This window comes from Gracilinanus agilis, chromosome 5 (assembly GCF_016433145.1).
Source record: "Gracilinanus agilis isolate LMUSP501 chromosome 5, AgileGrace, whole genome shotgun sequence".
In the NCBI taxonomy this organism is placed as follows: Eukaryota; Metazoa; Chordata; class Mammalia; order Didelphimorphia; family Didelphidae; genus Gracilinanus; species Gracilinanus agilis.
This window is the reverse complement of record NC_058134.1, coordinates 252,681,334-252,703,354: the sequence shown is the minus strand read 5'-3', so window position 1 is coordinate 252,703,354 and position 22,021 is coordinate 252,681,334. Positions and strand designations below refer to the sequence as shown.

The 22,021-nt window shown below is 34.3% G+C and overlaps 1 protein-coding gene across 1 annotated transcript in view; it reads right to left on the bottom strand.

Moving 5' to 3' along the window:
• The window catches only part of PPFIA2 (PTPRF interacting protein alpha 2), a 608,808-nt gene that overhangs the window by 152,167 nt on the left and 434,620 nt on the right, over window positions 1-22,021 (bottom strand). Inside the window, exon 6 of the mRNA XM_044679176.1 lies at window positions 6,618-6,734. Coding sequence (XP_044535111.1) covers window positions 6,618-6,734 — 117 coding nt within the window. The remainder of the gene's footprint in view (window positions 1-6,617; window positions 6,735-22,021) is intronic.

Genomic DNA, 22,021 nt, shown 5'->3' with positions numbered 1-22,021 from the left:
TCGTACCTAGATTATAGTATGGTGGAAGGGGAGAAAAACTGACAGGGAATGGTCTACGTTAGCTAATTATTCTTGCTAGTTATAAATGCTGTGGTAGATAAAGACAAGGCTCAGAGTCAGGGAGACCTGGGCTCAAATGTCATCTCTGACACATTTTGACATCAGTCTGGGCAAGTCACCTAACCTTTGACACAACTCTCTAAGCCAGTGATTTCCAAAGTGGGTGCCACCCCCCCCCCCGGTGGGTGCTGCAGCGATCCAAAAGGGTGGTGATGGCCACAGGTGCATTTATCTTTCCTATTAATTGCTATTAAAATAAAAAAGAATAATTTCCAGGGGGCTAAGTAATATTTTTTCTGGAAAGGGGGCTGTAGGCCAAAAAAGTTTGGAAACCACTGCTCTAAGCCCATCTATAGAGAAAATTGGCCAAGGAAATTAAACTCCTTAAGTCAATGAAAGAGAAAAATTATATTTTTAAATGTCATTAACCATGTAATAAACTCAGATGTCTATTTCTTTTTTACACTGGTTGTAAAAACCCCCACATGAGAAAACCTGTCTATTCCCTTCTCCTCCTTTTGTTTTGCATACTCTATACCTGTGGATGAGGTCACAGAGTCAAACACAGATGACCAACAAAGACATGCCTACAAACCATTTTCATTATTATATTTATAGGAAAAAAATCAGGAGATTGTAGTTGCTAATTTCTTAGTAGCCTTTTTTAAAGAATGCTATAAATTCCTAATTTTTTTTCCTTTTAAAACTGCCCCTTGTTCCTTAAATTTATTATCTTTAAGCAAACCTACCACCTATTTACACTGGACCTGGAGTCAGGAAGACCTGAACTCAAATTCAGCCTCCGACACTTAGTAGCTAAGTAAACCTGGACAAACATTTAACCTCTGATTACCTCAAGTACCTCATCTGAAAAAAAGAGGATATTAATAGCATCTACTTCTCAAGTGTGTGGTGACGATCAAATAATCATTGTAAAGTGTACATTACCTGACACCAACTCAATGCTATATAAATGTTAGATATTGTTAAAATACTTTAAGGTGCTTTAGAGATTGATTAATCCAAATTCCTTTACTAGTCTTGTCATCCAAGGAGATCATTCATAAGATCTTTTCATATACACCAAACAGCAATACATTTGGTGATGGCAAAGCTTTGGTAACAAAACAGATGACCATCAAATGGGGAATGGACAAGCAAATGGTGGCACATGAACAGTACATGAAAAATACAAAAGTACAAAGAAAAAAAAAAGCATGATTCCAAAGAAGACATGAGAAGACATTCCCACCCCACTTTGTAGATGTGGGAAGCACATGAGTGGAGCAAACTGTCAATTTTTTGGATTTTGCTCTCTCTCTCTCTCTCTCTCTCTCTCTCTCTCTCTCTCTCTCTCTCTCTCTCTCTCTCTCTCTCTCTTTCTCTCTCTCTCTCCCACCTCTTTTTATTATATTATGAGATAACTTCTCTGAGTGAGCTGAGAAGAGAGATTCCTTCTATATTACAGAGGGAAATTCAATGATGTAAAAAAATTCATCTAAGAAAAGAAAAATAAGTAATCAATATCATGATATCTTTTCAGGAGAATCAGGAAGACAGTTACAGGACAGTAGGTAAGTAAAATGAGTTAAAGAAAATATGTCTGTGCATTGCCTCTATTTTAATCTACTATTTCCACATTTCAGAAGTAGAAAAATTAATCCTTTCAAATCCATAAAATCTCACACTTTCTTCTAGAATAGGGATCCTACTTTTTTTGTCAGAGATATATCTCTTATTGTCTGTGAAGTACCTATCTATTGTCAGAATTATATTTAAAAATGCATAATATTGTTATTTCTGTACAATAAAATATACATTTATACATAATTATATAACATTTTTAAAATTGAATATATAGAATTATAAAGAAAACAAATTGTATTGAAATATAATTATTAAAATATTTTAACAAGTTTATGGATGACAGGCTAATAATCTCAGTTCTAGAATAACTGAGAATTATCAGGAGTCTGGATTTAAATATATATTTGACATTTTAAAGTTTTCCTGCTCATGTTTTGAGATATTTGCCTCCTCCCCCATTCTGGTATCAATCATGTTTTGCTTTGTTTCTGTATACTGATAATCATTCACTATTTCAAAGTGTGTCCTCATAGGATTATTTTTATAACCAGAGCTCTCTAGCCACTGACGCAAAATATCCCCTACTGGCAAATAACTCTGCCTTGCTGTATAATTTAAGAGAAGCCATTGCCCTAACCAAAGACTAATTCTTGTGATTAAGCCATTCCAATTCACTTTCTTGACAATTCCTATAATATCAAACAATAGTTTTTCTAAGAGTCACTTTTCAATTTCCACATAAATGTCAACATGCTCTTACACACTTATTACATTTATAGGGTGGGGGAAACTACATAGAAACATTTTCTTGCCTCCCACCCCAATGAATGTTTTACTATTTGTCTTAATGCCTGCTACTGAATTCCCAAATAGGTTTCTAAACACAAGCCTGAAACAAAGTGATTGTTGTTGAAACAAATAAATTGAAATATTTCCTATGGTCTTTTCCAGACAGATCATTCTGCAGAGTTAAAGCCAGATACTTTCTGGGACATTTGTTTTTATGTTCACTCTCAAGACTACATTAAAGTCTATAGGAAGAAATTATAAAATTATAAAAAAGGAAAAAAATAAAAACTTTCTATCTCAAATTACTAGAAGAATATTTCTGATGATCTCCAATGAAACTGCAATATTCAGTAATACAAATGAATTCATTTTGATATGGCAACATTTTTAGGTAAAGTGACCAAGGAAGTGTCTATGGCAAAAAAATCAAATATCATGTCTTTATCTAGGGAAAAATGTTACAACTTTTCCTAGTGTGTGAAATCTCTGTAATGCTTCCATCATTCAGTCCTCAATATCAAAGAAACAATAGTAAAGACTTAGCTGGTAAGTATTATTGGTTTAACTATAAAGTGATTAAACCTGTGGCCCATGGAAACTCAGCAACCTCTTCAAAAATAGTTGGAAGACAAATTAACCACATCATTTTTTTCCCTTTTGAATCTCATATTACTTGTATCAAAGTATATCAAATTTTATCTACTAAAAGTAAAATAAATAACTGTCTTTCAATTCACAAAGTTAACATTCTAAACTAAAATTCTCATAAAATCATTCTAGTAAAAATTTGTATATATCATGTTTTTTATTTATTTTTATTATTTCTACAAAGCAATGAGAAGAAAGGCTAAAATCATTCACAATTGGATAAAACTTACTTCCATATGAATATCTTGGATAAAACAATGTTTTAAAAGCATTAATATTCTTTCATTTTTACACTGATGCATCTTTTTTTGAGACAACAATCATTTCCAATAAACAATTTCTCTCCTACATCACACAGTACCATTCTTCTCCTCCCACAAAAGAAACAATTAATTCAAAGTATATACTATAAGTGTGATTCATAATGTATTAAATCATTCTGCTTTTATAGTTTACCATTTTATAAGAAAAAGGGAGTGCAGTTAATCATCTGGAACCAAAATTGCTCATAGTATTTTGTCTAAATTGCATTTTCTTTTAACACTGTCTCTCCCTTAGGCAATCTTGGTGAATGTGTATATAGTTCTTTTTATCTGACTCTCTTCTTGCTTCATCATCTCATAGAAGTCATTCCATTATTTACCTGAAATTTTCAAATTCATCATTCAACAATATAACATTCCATTACATTCAAATTCCAAAATTTTTGTAGCAATTTTCCAACTGATTGACGGTTAATTTCTTTCATTTTATGTTATTTCAAATATGACTGCTTTGGTTAGTCTGCAACTCACGGGGACTACATTTCCGTTACTAAACTCTTTGGAGAAATAAATCCATTAGTGAAACTGATGGATTAATCAGTAAGAATACCATACTGCCTTTTTTGTATAATTCCAAATGGTTTCCCATACTAATTGGATTACTTTTAACACTAATTCTCATAATATTTGAAAAATCACTGAAGCTATTTTACCAATCACCTAAGACAATTCTTTAAGGATTTTAGGATATAGGGGTTGCTGGGTGACACAATGGTTACAGTCCCAGACTTGGAGTTGGGAGGATCTGGTTTGAAATCTGACCTCAGACACTTTCTAGCTGTGTGCTCCTGGGTAAGTCACTTGATGCTTTCCCCCACACAACAGCCTAGTCCTTACCCCTATTCTGTCTTAGAATCAATATAATTCTAAGACAGAAAGTAAGAGTTTAAAAACATTTTTGGATATGGATTTTCTGAACCTACCTAACTCAGTTTACTTAGAACAGCTATTTAGAGGCATCCTGAATATGATCTTACTTTTTTTGGATTTCTACTAGTCATTAGCTAGTTGTTCTATTCCTACCTATTCAAAGATCATGCTCTTTCACAATTTTTCACAGCACAGAAACCTAGGAAGATTTATATTAACTGATACAAAGTGTTTTCCTCTGAAGAATGATTTGTATGATGACAACATTACATTAACAAGTCTGAAAGACTTAAGAACTCTGGTTAATTCACTAACAATTAATAATTCCATAGGACTCATGAGGAAAAGTTTACTGACATCTTGACAGAAAGGATAGACTTGGGGTGTAGAATGCTATAAAATCTAGACAAGTCCAATGCAAAAATATGTTTTGTTTAACTATGCATATTTGATAAAAAGAATTTGTTTTAATTCCTCAGATTGGGGAGGATGGAAGGCAGAGAAGATAATGCTTATTAATTAAAAAACTATCCTCCTTGGTAGATAAAATTAATATAAAATTTGAGTAATTCTGGTTTTTCCCTCTGTGGTCTATTACTACTATTCCATCAATTTGATTTAGTGTTCCTAAGACTTCTTGAATCTTTATATTCCACTAATAAAGTTAAAAAGGATATTTTTGCTGTTCCTGAAATTCACTGACAACCTCAATTCACTCTGTATTTTATATCATGATGACTAGTCTTTTAGGATCATTTCTTTCTTTTTAAATCATCCTTATTTAATGGCCCAGCTGTTGTCTTCTATATTCATCTCTTAAAAATCTAAATTGACAAAATCAGTGTAAGCACATTAATCTTTTCTGAAAATGCTCTGTTTTTCTCATTGAAATTATTTCAGTCTGCATTTTTATGTCTTTATTCTTAGGTATTCCTCATTCATCTTTTGCTAATTTTAGCTCCAGTTATAATGTATATAAAAGATGATATGCCATATACTCTTTTCTATAACACTTGAAATCTTTTCTTCACCAATTTAGAGTACATTAACAGGCCTGACAAAGTTTTTCTCTCTTTTATCAATCAACACATTCTAAGAATGGAAGTGGTCATGTGCTCCCTAGTTTCTCATGATTTCTAATTCAGTTATCAATACATCAGTGATGATTAGAATCTAAATATGAATCTAATCAATTTTTTCATGCTTTCTCAATCATTATCTCTTTCTTTTTCTATATAGGTGATGTATGGTCTAATCTCACAAATTTTTAATTTTTTTTTCTCACTCTGCTGATCATCACCAAAATGCTCTCTACCATGTTTGATTTTTCTTTTTCTGGTGGTTATTCTTTTTTTTTTGTAAAGTCCTATTTAGTATTAATTGCTATAACTCATACTGAGAGATTGTTTGAGGAAATAGGTTACCACATTGAGATTAAGGAAAGACATGGTTTCAAATCCCACTTTTGATATTTACTAGCTATGGAACTATGGACAAGTCAAAACCTCTAAGCTTCAAATTCCTTGTCTTTAAAATGAGGACATTACTTACAGAATGCATTTAAAGGGTTGTTGTGAGGCTCAAATGAGATAAAACACATAGGATAATTAAAATGATAAAGTACGATATAAATGTTAGCCACTATCTCATTCTTTTTTTTATTTGTGTCAGATAGAAAAATCTGATTATTAGACATTACTCTATTAATTACTGCTATTCTTTTATATCAATATTTTGATTATTATCATATAGATATAGAATTGATTATTATTTTACTATCATTATGCATAGTAAGAGTGGAAAAAAACAGAGATTCATCTTGTACTTGAATTTTATAAAGGGAACTCTCAGATCAGGAAATTCCCTCTACCAATATAATATACAATATATACATTCACATAAACATAGAAGTGCCTATAAAACTGAAAGATAAAATCTCTCACCTTAGGTCACATAACCAATATGCGGAAAAGGAGGGGCTTGAACACACATGTTAAGCACATCTTAATAATCATTTTAAAAATAAAAATTTTTTTGCATTTTCCTTCAAATTTCAAATTAAATAGCTATTTTTCTTAGTTTCATGAAAGTATAAGCCCTTTATACTATTTATTACATACAAAAATAAGTAACTAAAGGTTTTCCCTCAATGTGTGCAAATAAAATTAACTTCATTTGCATTATGTCTTTATATTTAAGTGCAGAAGAAGAAAAGTGTATCATTGGGTTTTGATTAGAATAAGACATAAAGTATTCATTAAGCTCTTTTCATAACTAATAGTTCTAGCAAATGCTGTGGCAAGAAACACACATTATAGGAATAAGTAAGGAATGTCTAACCTTTTCATGGATTTTCTGGCCAGGTTCCATCCCTTCCATATGTTCTGACTCTGTGGTCCCTTCTCCAGATGCCATTTTCCTTTGAATGTGAGCATTTTGTTCCCTCAAAGCAACAATCTGCAAAAGAGGAGCAAGCATAGTTTGAAAGCATGAGGAGAACAGAATATAAAACTGAAAACAACAAAAGCACTGACAAAAAAAGATAAAATCTGGAAAGTATTCATTGATTGCCAAAAATTTAATATTTAGTTCATTCCCATTATTCCTTTAAGAGTTTTCCAAGCATAGAATACTGTTAATTCATTCTCTTCTAGGGTTTGCATATGCATTTTCTAGGAAAGACTCAAACTGGAAGGCAATTATTTTGAGGTGGTGGAGACAAGATGGTAGAAAAGGTCCAGGGGATCCATCTGATCTCTACCATATTACCGTAAAACAATTATGATATAACACTTCAGAACAAATTCTGGAGCAACATAACCAACAAAAGATGGAGTGAAGTAATTTTTCAGCCCAAAACAATTTAGAAGGCCAGCATGAAGGATCTAGTACACCAGGTGGAGGTGGAGCACAAAGCTTGCCAACGTAGGTCCTACAACAGCAAAGTGCCCCAATAGAAGCAGCAGCAAAGACTTTTGGAGCTTTCCTCTACAGATGATAAAGGGCGTTGGAAAAGTACTCAGAAGGGGATTTATAGATGTGCCTTTGCTGGCTTTGGGTACAAGATTCTTGTTACATTGCCCATATACAGATCCAGGAAGCAGTCTTGGGGCACAGTCTCAAGGTGAGGAGAATCATTAGCATATGCCAGTGCTTAGAGCCTCAAAAATTACAAAAAGTCAATGAAGACAAAAGTTTCTTAAAAGGCAGAAGTGGCCATAATGAAAAAGTACACAAATCAATGAGGAAAAGAACTCTTTACAAAACAGAATTGACCAAATGGAAAAGGAGGCACAAAAGTTCACTCAAGAAAATCATGCCACAAGACATCAAGAAAAAATCAAAGAAAGTCAAAAGAATGAAAAAAAAGAAATCTCATTGGAAAAATAACTGACTTGGAAAATAAATTCAGGAGAGATAATCTAAGAATTATTGTACTTCTTGAAAGCAATGACTAAAATATGGAGCTTAGACATTATCTTTTCAGAAATTTTCAGGAAAACTGCCCTGATATTCTAAAATCAAGGAATAAAATAGAAATTGAAAGACTCTACCAATCACCTGAAAGAGATCCCAAAAGAATAACTAACTCTTAGGAATATTATAGCCAAATTCCAGAACTTCCATGACAAAGAGAAAATATTGCAAGCAGACAAAAAGAAACAATTCAAATATTGAGGAGCCACTGTCAGGATAACACAAGATTTAGCAGTTTTAATATTAAAGGCTAGGGGGGCCTTAAATATGACATTCCAGAGGGCAATAAAACTAGGACTTCAACCAATAATAACTTAGCCAAACAAAGCATAATCCTTCAGGGGAAATGATGAGCATTCAATGAAATAGAGGACTTTCAAATATTCCTGATGAAAAAAATCAGAACTGAGTGAAAAAATTTATTTTTAAATAAAAGATTCAAGAGAATCATAAAAAGGTAAACAGGAAAGAGAAATAAAAAGACATTCAATAAAGTTAAACTGTGTACATTCCTAAGGGGGGGAGATGATTCTTGTTACTCCAAAGAACCTTATTGTTAGGGAATTTAAAAGGAACATACATAGACAATTGACATGGGATGGGATGATATAAAAAATAAAATTATGGCAAGAGAAATAGGAATGTACTTGAAGAAGTGGGAAGGGAAAAACAGAATCAGGTAAATTACTTCCCATAAAAAATTAATGAAAGAGGTTTTACAGTGGAGTGGACAATGGAGGGTATGGGGAGGGATACACATGAACCTTACTCTCATTGGAATTGGCTCAATGTGACAACATACATAATCAGTTGGGTATAGTAATCTGTATTACCCTGCAGGAAAACATGAAGGTTAAGAGAAGGAAGGTGAGACTGATAAGAGAGTAAATCGGGGGAAGTGGCTGTCAGAAACTAAACAGGACATAATACAATTGAGAGTAATAAACAGGAATCATAATGGTGCAAAAGTTTTTTTGCAAGTCTCTCTAATAAAGACCTCATATCTCAAATTTATAGAGAAATGAATCAAATATATAAGAATATGATCATTTCCCAATTGATAAATTGTCAGAGGATGTGAGTGGATAGTTCTCAAAGTAATTAAATTCATTTGTACTTATGCAGAGAAATGCAAATTAGAACAACTGAAGTGTCACCCCACATTAATGTTCTAAACTGTTTTACAAGTAATTGGGGAAAAATAAAATTTTTAAAAGACAATGTTTTTCATAAATAAAAAAATGAGTATTCTTTATTAAAAACAAAAACAAAAAAAAAAACTCTTACCTTCTGTCTTAGAATCAATACTGTGTACTGGTTCCAAGGCAAAAGAGCAGTAAGAGCTTTGGCAATGGGGCTAAAATGTCTTGCCAGGGTATTAGGAAGTGTTATTTTTAGATGTTATAATTTTATTTATATTTATATATATATGACATATGATATATATAATATGATATGTTATGATATAATATAATAAATATAAATTATAATTAAGTGTTATAATTAGGAAGTGTCTGAGATCACTTTTGAACTCAGGACCTCCAGTCTAGCTCTGAATCTACCAAGTCAACTAGCTGGCTGAAAAATGAACACTATAATAACCACAACCAGTATCAGAGTTTGACTTCTATACCCAAAGGTTCCTCACTAAGAGTAACTTTTGTCCCTTTTTTTTTTTGCTTTTCCTCATTGAACAAAATGAATGAGGAATGTGAATGCAAAAGTGAAGACTAATTATTATACCTAGCACCTGGGTCTGTAAGACTAAAGTAATCCACTTCATAGAAATTTGATAGTAACCATTTTCGAAGAGATGATAATCAACACTTGGGAGAAAACTCTATCCTTCAATTCAATTGTATTCATGGTTTGGATAGCATTAAGGTTGTCACTTCTAGATTTAATTTGGAATCTTATTTGAATGAGAAATATCAGAAAGATGCATAGTATTAATTTCTTTAAAATTTTAATTCATTTTCAAACACATAAAATTTTTGACCATGGAGTAGTAGCATGGTGCTTGGAAGAGATAATCACATTCATAGTTGGAAGAGCTAAGTTGAAATCCTAGTGCTTCAACTTTTAAATGTATGAGTTTGGGAAAATCCCCTAACATCTGACCTTCAGTTTTCACATACAGAAAATGAGGGCAGTAGATTACACAACCTTAAGGTTTTATCTAATTCTAAGTCTAGTCTTTATTGAAATTGAAAGAAGCAATCTATTGTTCATCCTCTAAATGGTACAGTGTTAAATGGGTGCCAAGAATGAAGTTTATTGTCAAGATTCGTATTGAATACGCAAACTCATTTCCTATCTTTGTGATTACTGTTAAGTTTTTGCAGTCATAATCCACTTTCTGTATCATCTTCTCGTCACTGGAAATTTAAATTGCAGTAATATAATCGCAAAGTTTTGCAAGTAAATCAAAATAGAATATAATATATTAGGTGTAAATATTGAGATGAACTAACTTAACGCAGAATTTAAACATTAATTATTCCATTTTTAGAAGTATTTCTTACTGTCCAAAGAATAGAGAAATAAATGTGGTAACTGAATCTGGGACACTGTTTAAATGTAAAAGTTTTTTTTTTAAATCTGATGACCTTACCAGCTGAAAAATATGTACCTTTCATCTACCATCCTTTAGTGGAACTCATATGAAATCTATACTTATAGCTAGAAATAGATACATTAAGAAATTAAGAGTTATGAGCGACTCAAAGGGCAATAGAGAGATGTATGATGGCCAAATATGGGGATACCATATTTCTACTCTTTCTGTACATAGTAAATGGCATAAAGGACATTCAAATAGAAAGATCTGTTCTCTCATTAGTTTGGATGTTTTTCTATAGTGATACTGATGACAATCCATCTCTCTTGTCTTTCATGTGTGACTTGTATCTATCTCCTCTCTAAATCCACCTAATGTGCCAGAAGCTATCCTCATTTTCTTTTATTATTATGAACATGCCAGTGGAGAAATAGGGCACTGTTAAGACTTGCCATATGATCAACTCATATTCTTTTGCTAATGAATTATACAATCATAAGCAAAACACTTCAGTTCTTCAGACTAGACCTCAGTTTCTTCATCTATAAAAAACAATGGGTTAAATGAGCTGATCTCCAAAATGCCTTTCCGTTCTATTACACTAGTGCTTTTCCTTCCTACTACTGCTATGCTTTCTTTTTTGAATAACAACCTATTCTTTAAAACCCAATTCAAATGCCACCTCTTCCAGGAAGCTGTCTTTGCTCTCCCAGGTTGGTAATGCGTCTTTCTCACCTGGGGTTTCACATAGCATTTTGTTCAGACGCTCATTCACTTATCACAAATGAGTGAGTATCAAATTAGTTGAAAGCATTTATTAAGAACTTAGTGTAGACCAGAAATGGCAACTATATCAATTTGTATTCTAGTTATTTATGTGTTTGTTATATTACACTAAAAGATGCATGTCATATTACACTGTAAGCTGCATGATGCCACGTGCAGTAATAACAACTTCAAGAACTCATGCTTTGTTCACAGTAACACATGTTACTGTGAACAAAATATTACTTGTGTGTGTGTGTGTGTGTTTGTGAGTATGTGTGTGCTTCAGATGGCTATTCTACACTTGTAACCTTAAAAACTGGGGGAAAAAGGATCTGTGTTCTTTTCTTATTTGCAGTTTTTATGTAATTTTCATTAACAACTATCTATTGAAAACATTTTCAGAAGGATAAGGCAGAAAGTATAGCGAAGGTGACAAGGACTGGAGATTAAAATATATACAGAGTGAAAGAAATGACAATGTGTTCAAAGTAGAAAAGAAAACTTGGTGTGTGGGAATTACAATTAACCTGTAATCTGAAAAGGCTGTGACAAGGAAGAGGGGTTTGACTTGTTTAAGCTTAACTATAGAGGTATTAAGAGCAAACAATGGAAATTACAGAGCACGAGATTTGGGCTTTATGAAAGGAAAGATGCCTAAGAAATCTATGCAGTAGTTCAATGAGCTTTCTCAAGAAGTCTCCTATCCTGAGATCATAACATGAATTTTCAATTTCCATTTTAGCTGCTGTTTTAAAGAGTTTTGCTCTCCCTATACTGAGGTGCCCATTTGGGAAGGGAGCCATAGATCCCATATCCTTACTCCCACAGTTATTCAAGCAGTTATTATAGCTTCCTAGAACCTTGATGTACATCCAAGTTTTTTTGGGCTGTTTACTGTCAATTGATGAGGCAGCTAAGTGGCTCAATGGATAGAGTACTGGGTCAAGAGACAAGAAGAGCTCTGTTCAGATTGGTCTCTAACACTTACTTGCTATGGTGCTCAGGGCAAGCCACTTAACCTTTGTTTGTTTTAATCCACTGGAGAAGGAAATGGAAAAACACTCCAGTATTTTTGCTCAGGAAACCTCAAAGGCAGTACTGGCATGCTTTGATCCACAGGGTTACAAAGAGTCAGAAACAACTGAATAACTGTTGGCTAAGATTAGGCCATTTATGCAATTCTTTTAAGAACAGAATGAAAGAAAAGAGATGGAGCAAATCATTCTTAATTAGCCACAGTGTCATTATTAAATTTCTACCACATGCTACTGTCATATACAAGAATCTCTCTCTCTCTCTCTCTCTCTCTCTCTCTCTCTCTCTCTCTCTCTCTCTCTCTCTCTCTCTCTCTCTCATTATTTATTTATTTATTTTTTAAGCCCTTAACTTCTGAGTTTTGGCTCCTAGGTGGAAGAGTGGTAAGGGTGGGCAATGGGGGTCAAGTGACCTGCCCAGGGTCACACAGCTGGGAAGTGTCTGAGGCCAGATTTGAACCAAGGACCTCCCATCTCTAGGCCTGACTCTCAATCCACTGAGCTATCCAGCTGCCCCCTTTTCATTTTATTTTTGATGAAAAAGAAGTCTACAGAGGTTATATGACTCACCCAAGAGCATAAAGATATTAAGTGCCATAGCTAGGTTGGAACCCAGACCCTCTGGCTACCATCAATGCTTTTTATCTTAAACCATGTTTCCTGCCCTTAGATATTATTAATAAAAATAATAATATTAATACTGCATGCCAGTCAGTCATGTAATTATTATGCAATAAAGCTTTTTCTTTATAAAACTGTATATGACAAATATTATAAATATTATTATTTTCTTTGTATGGATTATGAAATCGAGATTGGAAAAGTTCAATGACTTCTCTTACGCTTGCTCATTTTGTAAGCTTTGGAGGTGGGATTCAAAGCTAGGGTCCTTAAATCCAAATACACTATTCTTGCCACTAGCTTTTTGACTCTATAATGAATGTCACCTGAAGTCCTGCTTTATAGAGATAAACACAGGAATGAATGCCCAGCATCAGTTACTCTCCTTAAGTCTTACAGAAAGTTTCAAAGAGGGACTTTGGAAGGATGCTCCAAATTACTCTAGTTTTAGTACCAACAGCTAGTTCTTTTGATACTGGCTATGAACTAGCTCAGTAGATAAAGCACCAGTCCTGGAATCAGAAAGACGAGAGTTCAAACCCATCTTCAGATATTTAATAGGTGTGTGATGGTTGGCAAGCTTTGTGAAATGGGATAATCATTGCACCTTCTTGGCAGGCTTGTTGTGAATATAAAAGGAGGAAACATTAGTAAGGCTCTTTGCAATCCTTAAGCCCCAGCAGAAATGCTTGTTATTGTAATTGCATAGAATGATTATTTCAAAAAGAATGTGCTTACTATGTTACCTGTGTATTGATTTTTTCTACCCAGAATGATTAATTTCCTGTTCTTTTTTTTTTAATCACTACCTTTTGTTTTAGAAACAATACTAAATATCTCCTTCCAAAGCAGAAGGGTTGTAAGATTTAGGCAATTAGGGTTAAATCACTTGCCTAGGGTCACTCAATTAAGAAGTGTCTTGGGCCAAAGTTGAACCCAGTTCCTCCTGACTCCAGATCAGTGCTCTAGCCATTAAAGCCTTCTACTTGCCACAACAAGATGGATTAAAAAACCCGCAAGATAAAAGGATCATAGATCTTGCATTACAAGGGACCTCAGAGGTCATCAAATCTTATACCCTTGTTTTAAAAATGAGGGAACTGAGGCTAAAGGCAAGGAGACTTGCCCAAGATCACGCAGGTAGTGTTAGAATCTGATTTGATGGCCACTGACTTAAGAACCGGTGTGCTTTCTGCTGTATTACACTTTGACTGTGCTAACAGTATCCTGAGGATAACATAGCTGTCTGAGGTCAGTTACAAAGAAAACAATGCCAGTACCAGAACTGGAAAAATTATATGTTTAAGATCAATATTATTCCAGAGCCAAAGGTAATGGTGTTTGGTGTCGACAGGACGTGGAATAGGGGATGGATCAAAGGAGAGGCTCAGAACTGAAGGCTGAAGTTGAATTTAGAGGGAGAATGGCTTCAACAAATTTGTGGCCGGGGTCGGCTCTAGATTAAGAAAGATTCAGGGTATATAAAGTAGGTGGAATAAATACAGACTGGAGGAGAATGATCCTTAAATGCTGTCACATACACCACAGTTTCAGGCAGTAGGGTCAGGAAGAGCTGAGTTCAAATCTCAGACACTTTCTAGCTTTGTGAACCTCAGCAAGTCACTTAATCCCATTCATCTTGATTCCCTCATCTCTAAAGTGAGCTGGAGATGGAAATGGAAAAGCACTCTAGTACCTTTGCCAAGAACACCCAAAATTGGTTCATAAAGAATCAGACATGACTAAACCCCAACGCCACATCCGAGTTTAAATAACATGAAACACAAGTGGTCAGGGCACTCTTCACAGGTAGTATAACCAAAGTCTTGGTCTCAGAGCTAATGAAAAGAATAGATAAACACAATCTCAACAACACCCAGAAATTAATTTCAACTAACAGTTTCAATTTTTCCCCTCCACGAAGCCCTTCATCAGAAGTGAAAACAAGCAGCAAAATGGACTGATTTCATTTTCACCTGCCCTCCCCTCTGTTTCCTCTCCCCAGCCTCCTAGAAGTGTTAATGAACAGAGAATCACTGCAAAGGTAGACAGGAAATGGAAAAGGAAGACTTAGTCATGTTTGGATAATCAGCTCCTCAGTGGCCAAAAGGTAGGAAAACTTTCAAAATTCATCCAATATAGGAGATTCCTTTTTAAAGATAAAACAAATATTGCTATGCCTTTGCTTTTTTTTCTCCCCCATCTCTAACAGCTTCAGCTACAAATAAAAATGGCAAAGGTGAAAATAAATTTCCTTTTGATAGGTCAGTTATTTTGGAAAATAAAAATCTTGATAAAAAGCTACATCAGTGTTTTGGTGTACTTTCCACCAGTCTGTATTCAGCCATCACCGCTATCACCATCTTTTTAGTTTTTCTATTTTTCTCAAAGCAATGTCTTCCATCACTTTGCATCAATCTCACTGTCAGTAGCTGTAGGCTGCATCAAAATTCAATACATCACATGCTGGAATGTAGCAATAAACTTTTTTTTCTTTATAGGACTTCTCTTTTCCCACCCCATGCTCAAAGACATCCCCCCGTGCTGTCAATTCTAGGAAGTTTCACATCCCAAGACTCTAGTAGAATCCTTGTGGGCATTTTGACTATCTGTATATGTCTATATTCACACGTATGACAGACAATGTAATCTTAAGTCTTTCTTTGTAGAGATAAAAACAAGAATGCCCAGCATCAATCACTCTGTTTAATTATTATAGAAAGTTACAAATAGGGACTTTGGGAAGGATGCTCCAAATTACCATCCTATAAAAAGCTAAATGGCACAGTGAATAGTGCGCTGGGTCTGGAATCAGAAGATTTACCTTCATGGTTTCAAATCAGGCCCCAGACAATTCTGTGTCCTGTGACCCTGGACAAGTCACTTAATCCTGTCATTATCTATTAAAGAAGCTGGAGAAGGAAATGGCAAGCCAATCTGGCATCTTTGCTATGAAAACCAAAATGAGGTCACAAAGAATTGAACATGACAAACAACTGAACAACAATCAGAAAAAAAATGTGTCAATTGGGAATTCAGAAAAAGAGTCTATTTGGAAGAAGTGTTGTAGGTGACATACAGAGAACCAACAAGGTGGTGACTTGCCAAACAACACACAGCCAAACCCAGACTAAATACAAGGAACATCATTAGTTTCCAAGACTGAATAATGAAACTTTTCCCATAAAGACGATAAAAGGACTTGAGATGCAAAGCATCTATAGGCCATTGATTCGGTGTTGGAAGGGAAAAGAGGGAACCTAGAAGTCATCTCCTCTTTTAATACAAATAAGGAAATTAAAGCCCAGGAAGTTTAAGTGAATTTTCCATGATTATAGAGGCAGTGTCAGAGGCAAGATTTGAACCTAGGTCTTCTGATGCTAGAGATAATGCTCTGACATAGATTGAAAGAGATGATTGCTATATAAGTTCATAGAATTTCTTTATTATAAGAGAGGGTTATATCATAAAGTGTACTGAAAATGACTGAGGTACAAAAAAAGAGATATCAATTACACATTAAAACAAGCAAAATTATGCCAGTCAGCGGAAAAACTAATCCCAGAATTTAAGTCATTAAAGTTCTAATCTATCTTATTTCCCCATACCTGTCTTACATAAAGCTTCTTAGCTGAGCACTGGATTGGTGATTACTTGGTTTATTAGCTTGTAGGTAGCATAGAAATGTTCTCAATCTCTTTTGGGGACAAAGTTCAAACCAGATATTGTGAAGAAATCAGATACTGTAAAGGGTAGCATTAATTGACTGCTTAATGTTTTCTAGGAAAAAAACAAAACCAACTATAACATTCTTGTGCATGCTTAGGGACAGTGTGCTACACTTGAGGAAGCACTGAACTTCATTTGAAAACACGAACATGCTATTTACTGACCCTATGACCTTGGGGAACTCATAGAATTATAGCATTGGAAAGAATGTCAAGAGTAATCTAGCCTTGTCTCTCATTAAAGCATGAATTCCCTTGTCAGAGGTAATGTAGTAACCTTATTAAACCACTACAGAGTTAAAAAAATTTACAGAGTAAGATCATTGTTAATTAGAAAACTAAATAAAAAGTAGGTTCTTTGATTTACAAAAGCTAATTAGAGCATGTACTTGTGAAATCATTAGTAAGTAAAGGCTGTACCCTATATTTTTTTCTTTTTTGGTAAATTCTATATATGACCATAAGATTTGGAGTTGGAAGGAAGTGAAAAAATCATTTTGTCCAATCTCAATTTTTAAGAAGCACTTAAGCAACATATATTTATTAAATGCCAGTTATGTGTCAGGTACCAATATTAAGGACTAAGGACACAAGAAAGATAAAGACAAAACATAACAAAATAAAACAACAAAAAATAGTCTCTGCTATCAAGGAGTTCATAGTCTGGAGGGGGAGACACCAGGCAGACATCTTTGTACAAACTTTTCTTGTACAAACAAGAAAAAGATAGGATAAATTGGAGCTGATTTCCAGGGCAAGACAGCATCATTAAAATGATCAGGGGAAAGGTTCTTGTAGAAGGTGGGCTTTTAGCTAAGAAGGAAGCCATGAGCTGGGGACAGCCTTTGAGAATGTACACAGTAGGGAAATAGAGTATGGGACTTTAGGATGGAAGACACACACACACACACACACACACACACACACACACACACACACATATATATATATGATGAATTTACATATCATATTTAAGATATGTGCATATATGTTCAAATATTATATTATTTTTCTCTACCAAAAAGAATACTTAAATAACATTTTATCCAAATCTGTAGATATTTATTTAGCACCTACTATGTGTAAGGTACTCTACTAAAGGCTTTATAATGGAAGGATGTATAAAATGTGTGTGTGTATATATCCACCTATTGTGTAAGAGACACTCTACTATGTGGGAAGATGCCAACATAAGTGAGCATACTTAATGAGTGAGGCAGGTAGGTGACACAGTGACTAGAGTACTGGGTCTGAAGTCAGAAAACTCATTACCATGAATTCAAACCTAGCCTCAGACAATTATTGGCTCTGTCACCCTGGGCAAGTCACTTAATTCTTTTTGTCTCAGTTTCCTCAGTTGTAAAATTAGTGGGAGAAAGAAATAGCAAAACACTCTAGTATCTTTGCCAAGAAAACCCCAAATTTGGGGTCACAAAGAATCAGACACATTTGAAACAAATAACTGAACTTAAAAACCTTTAACACCTAATAAATTTACAGGGATAATTATAAAACTATGGTTTTGAATTGATAAAGGGCCCTAGTATGAAGAAATTCCTTCTGACAATACAGGTCAGCATCTTCTTTGCAAGTTAGTCCCAGAAAGTTGTCTAGAGAAAGAGATATATTTATTGATTTGCTCATAGTCACAAAATCAGTATATATTAGAGACTTGAATCAAACTAAGATATCTCAGGTTGTAGAGCTAGCTCTTTGGGTACTATAACCTGCTTTCTCTAGCTAAAGTGGGTTTATAATCTATTTAGTTAACTGAAACAATGTTTAGATGTCTTACTATTTTCTTCAACATTCAATACCTAAAAAATTAAGCATATGTTCTGAATTTAAATTATTTATATACTTAGAAACATCTTTGAAATACTCTTCTATTCTAAGATGCCTCCAGATATACTTGGAACTGATATTCACCTTTATTACCTATAAAACAGAGACAATAATAATTGACTTTCTTTCTTTGATTGAGGCAGCATGTTTGGATAGAGAGGAATCTTTTAAACCAGAGAAGAATAACTTCAAGTTTAGAATTTGATATGTATGTACTATACGTCCCTGGAAAAGTCAATGAGCATTTAGGAAGGGAAGGAGGAAGAAAGAGAGGGAGGCAAGGAGGGAGAAATGAAAAACAGACATACTTGGGAGTCTGTGAAGATATGGTAAGTGAACAGCTCAAATTTATGAGCTTGATATACCTACGAAAATCCAGATGGAGATAAGCAGTAGGCATTATAGCACTGTAATTAATTTTGTTATTAGAGGGGTGGAACCAAGATGGTGGGGAAGGTACAGGGATCCATCTGATTTCTACCAAATTCTTCCAAAATACAATGATATAATGCCTCAAAATGAATTCTGGAGCAACATAATCCAAAGAAAGACAAGGTGAAGTAATTTTTCAGTCTCAAACAATTAAGAAGGTTGGCACAAAGGATCTAGTGCACTAGGGAAGAGGTGGAGTGCAATTCCAGGGGAGACTACCTAGGCAACAGGTCTTGAGTGCAGTTGAAGCAGCAGCAAAGGCTTCCAGAACTCTCAGCCATAGATGGTAAGAGAAGGAATGGACAACTGCTCAGAAGGAGATTATGGGGTTCCTTTGCTGGCTCTTGGTGCAAGACTTTTGTCACATTGCCCATATAAAGAACCAGGTCACAGTTCTAGGGCACAGGTATAGGGTGTGGAGGAGTACGAGCATACAATAGTACTTCCAGCCATACGCAAGCAGGTCACACTTCCAAGGGGGTAAAAGAGTGCTTGAGGTTGCTGAGAGAGTATTAAACACACCTTTTCTTACTCCATACCACCTCTGAAGAACTGAAAGTGGATAGATACCTAGTGCTAGCTTTGAGGATATCTGCAAAAAGGATCTGGTTTGGAATAGCGCTCCCTTAACCATAGTTACAGAGCTCAATTTTAATAATTTTTAAACTAAAAGAAAAAGGTAGGAAAATGAGCAAAAAAAAAAACAGAAAGCAAAACTCAACATTGAGAATTATATTAGTGACAGGGTAGACTCAGGCTCAGAAAAAGAAAACAAAGTCAATTCTGCTGCATCAAGAGCCTCCAAGAAATATATGAATTGCTTTTAAACCCAAAAAGAATGAATGGAGGATCTCAAAAAGGATTTTAAAAATCAAATAAGAGAGGTAGAAGAAAAATAGGGAAAATAAATGAAAGTGATACAGGAAAATCATGAAAAAAGGGTGAATAGCTGGGCACAAAAAATGATGAAGAATTTAATATCTTAAAAACTTTGAATAGGCCAAGTAGTAAAAGAGGCACAGGAGTCCAAAGAAGAGAAGGATTTCTTAAAAAAGAAAAATGAGCCAAATGAAAAAAGATATATAAAAACACACTGAAGAGAAAATCTTCTTGAAAGACTGAATTAGCCAATTACAAAAAGAAAAAAAATTCGCTAAGGAAAAGAACTCTGTACAAAGTAGAGTTGGTCAAATAGAAAAAAGGATGCAAAAATTCACTCAAGAAAATCATGCCTAAAATTTTTGAATTGGATAAGTGAAGGATAGTGACTCCATTAGACAACAAGAAATCATCAAATTCAAAAGAACGAAAAATAGAAGAAAAAATAAAATTTCTCATACAAAATACAACTTACCTGGCAAGTGAATCCAGGGGAGACAAATTAAGAATTATTGTACTACTGAAAGCCTGGATCAAGAAAAAAAATCCTAGAAATCATTTCACAAGAAATTATCAGGGAAAACTGCCTGCGTATTTTAGAACGAGTGGACAAAATAGAAACTGAAAGAATCCACCAATCACCTCATAAAGTAAAATCCAAAATGATAACTCCCAGGAATATTATAGCCCAATTCCAAAACTCCCAGGACAATGAGAAAATACGTCAAGTAGCCAAAAAGAATCAAATCAAATATTGTGGAGCACAGTCAGGATGGTAAAAAAAGACTTAGCAACTTCTACATTAAAGGACAAGAGGGGCCTAGAAAATGGCATTCCAGAGAGCAAAGGAGCTAGGACTTCAACCAAGAATCAATTACCTAGCAAAACTGAGCATAGTCCTTAAGGGGAAAAATGGGTATTCAAACAGAGAACTTTCAAACATTCCTGAAGAAAGGACTAAAGCTGAGTGGGAAAATGTGACTCTCAAATACAAAACTCAAGAGAATCATGAAAAGGTAAATAGAGAAGAGAAATCAAGTCATCCCATGAGGTCATTTAATACATGGGGAGATGATTCCTGTAACTCCAAAGAACTTTAGTATTATTAGAAAGTTAGAATGAGTATATAAAGACAGAGTGCTAGGGTATGAATTGAATATGATGGTATTCCTATTCATAAAAAATGAAAGTAAATTAAGGAATAATAAAGAAGTTTGGGAGGAGAGGAAGGGAACAATAGAATGGGCTAAATTATTGTACATAAAAGAGGCATTATTCAGAGGGGTGGGAAAGATGGGGGAGTTGGGGAGAAGGGCATGTAAACCTTACTCTCCTCAGAACTGGCTCAATAAGGGAAGAAGATAGATACATAATCAACTGAGTATAGAAAGGAATATAGGATAAGATAATGGGTGTGAGGCTGACAGAAAAGAGGGCAAATTGTGGGAGGTGAAGTTCAGAAACTAAGCAAGAGTAAATAGGATGGAAAGTAATACATAGTATTCATAATGATGTAAAAATTGTATGTCTCTCAAATAAAACCCTCATTTCTCAAATATATAAAGAAATGAGTTGAATATATAAGGATATAAGCCATTTACAACTGATAAATGGTCAAAGGATATGAAAACTCTGACAAAATAATTAAAGGTCTCTAAAGTTATGCAAAAATACTCTAAAACACTATGATTTAGAGAAATGCAAATAAAAAAAAACCTGAGGTACTACACCACATCTATCAGATTGGCTATTATGACAGAAAAGGAAAAAGACAAAGCCTAATGTCAGCTTTGAGGATAGCTGCAAAAAGAATCTGGTTTGGAATAGAGCTATGGGATATGGGAGGGATATGGAAAAGTGGGGATAAGAATGCATTGTTTGGGGAGTTGTAAATTGATTCAATCATTCAGGAGAACAATTTGAACCTATGCCCAAAGGACATATTACCTCAGCAACACCATTACTAGGTTTGTATCCCAAAGAAATAAAAAAAATTAAAAAAGAGGAAGAACCTAAAAAAACAAAAATATTTTAAACAGCTCTTTTTATGGAGGCAGAGATTTGGAAAGTGAGAGGACATGTTATCAATTGGGGAATGGCTGAGTATGTTGTAGTATGTGATTAGAATGGGATATTATTGTGCTATAAAAAAATGAGAAGCCGAAGGAGCTCAGAAAAACCTGGAAAGACTTAAATGAACTGAAACAAAGTGAAATAAGCAGAACTATGAGAACATTGTACAGTGACAGAAATACTTCATAATGAACAACTGTGAATAACAACTCTTCTTAGGAATATACTGTTCCAAAACTATTACAAAGAAATTGTGATAAAAAATCCCATTTATCTCTAGAGAAAAAGTACTGAGTCTGAATCCACATCAAAACAATTTTTTCACTT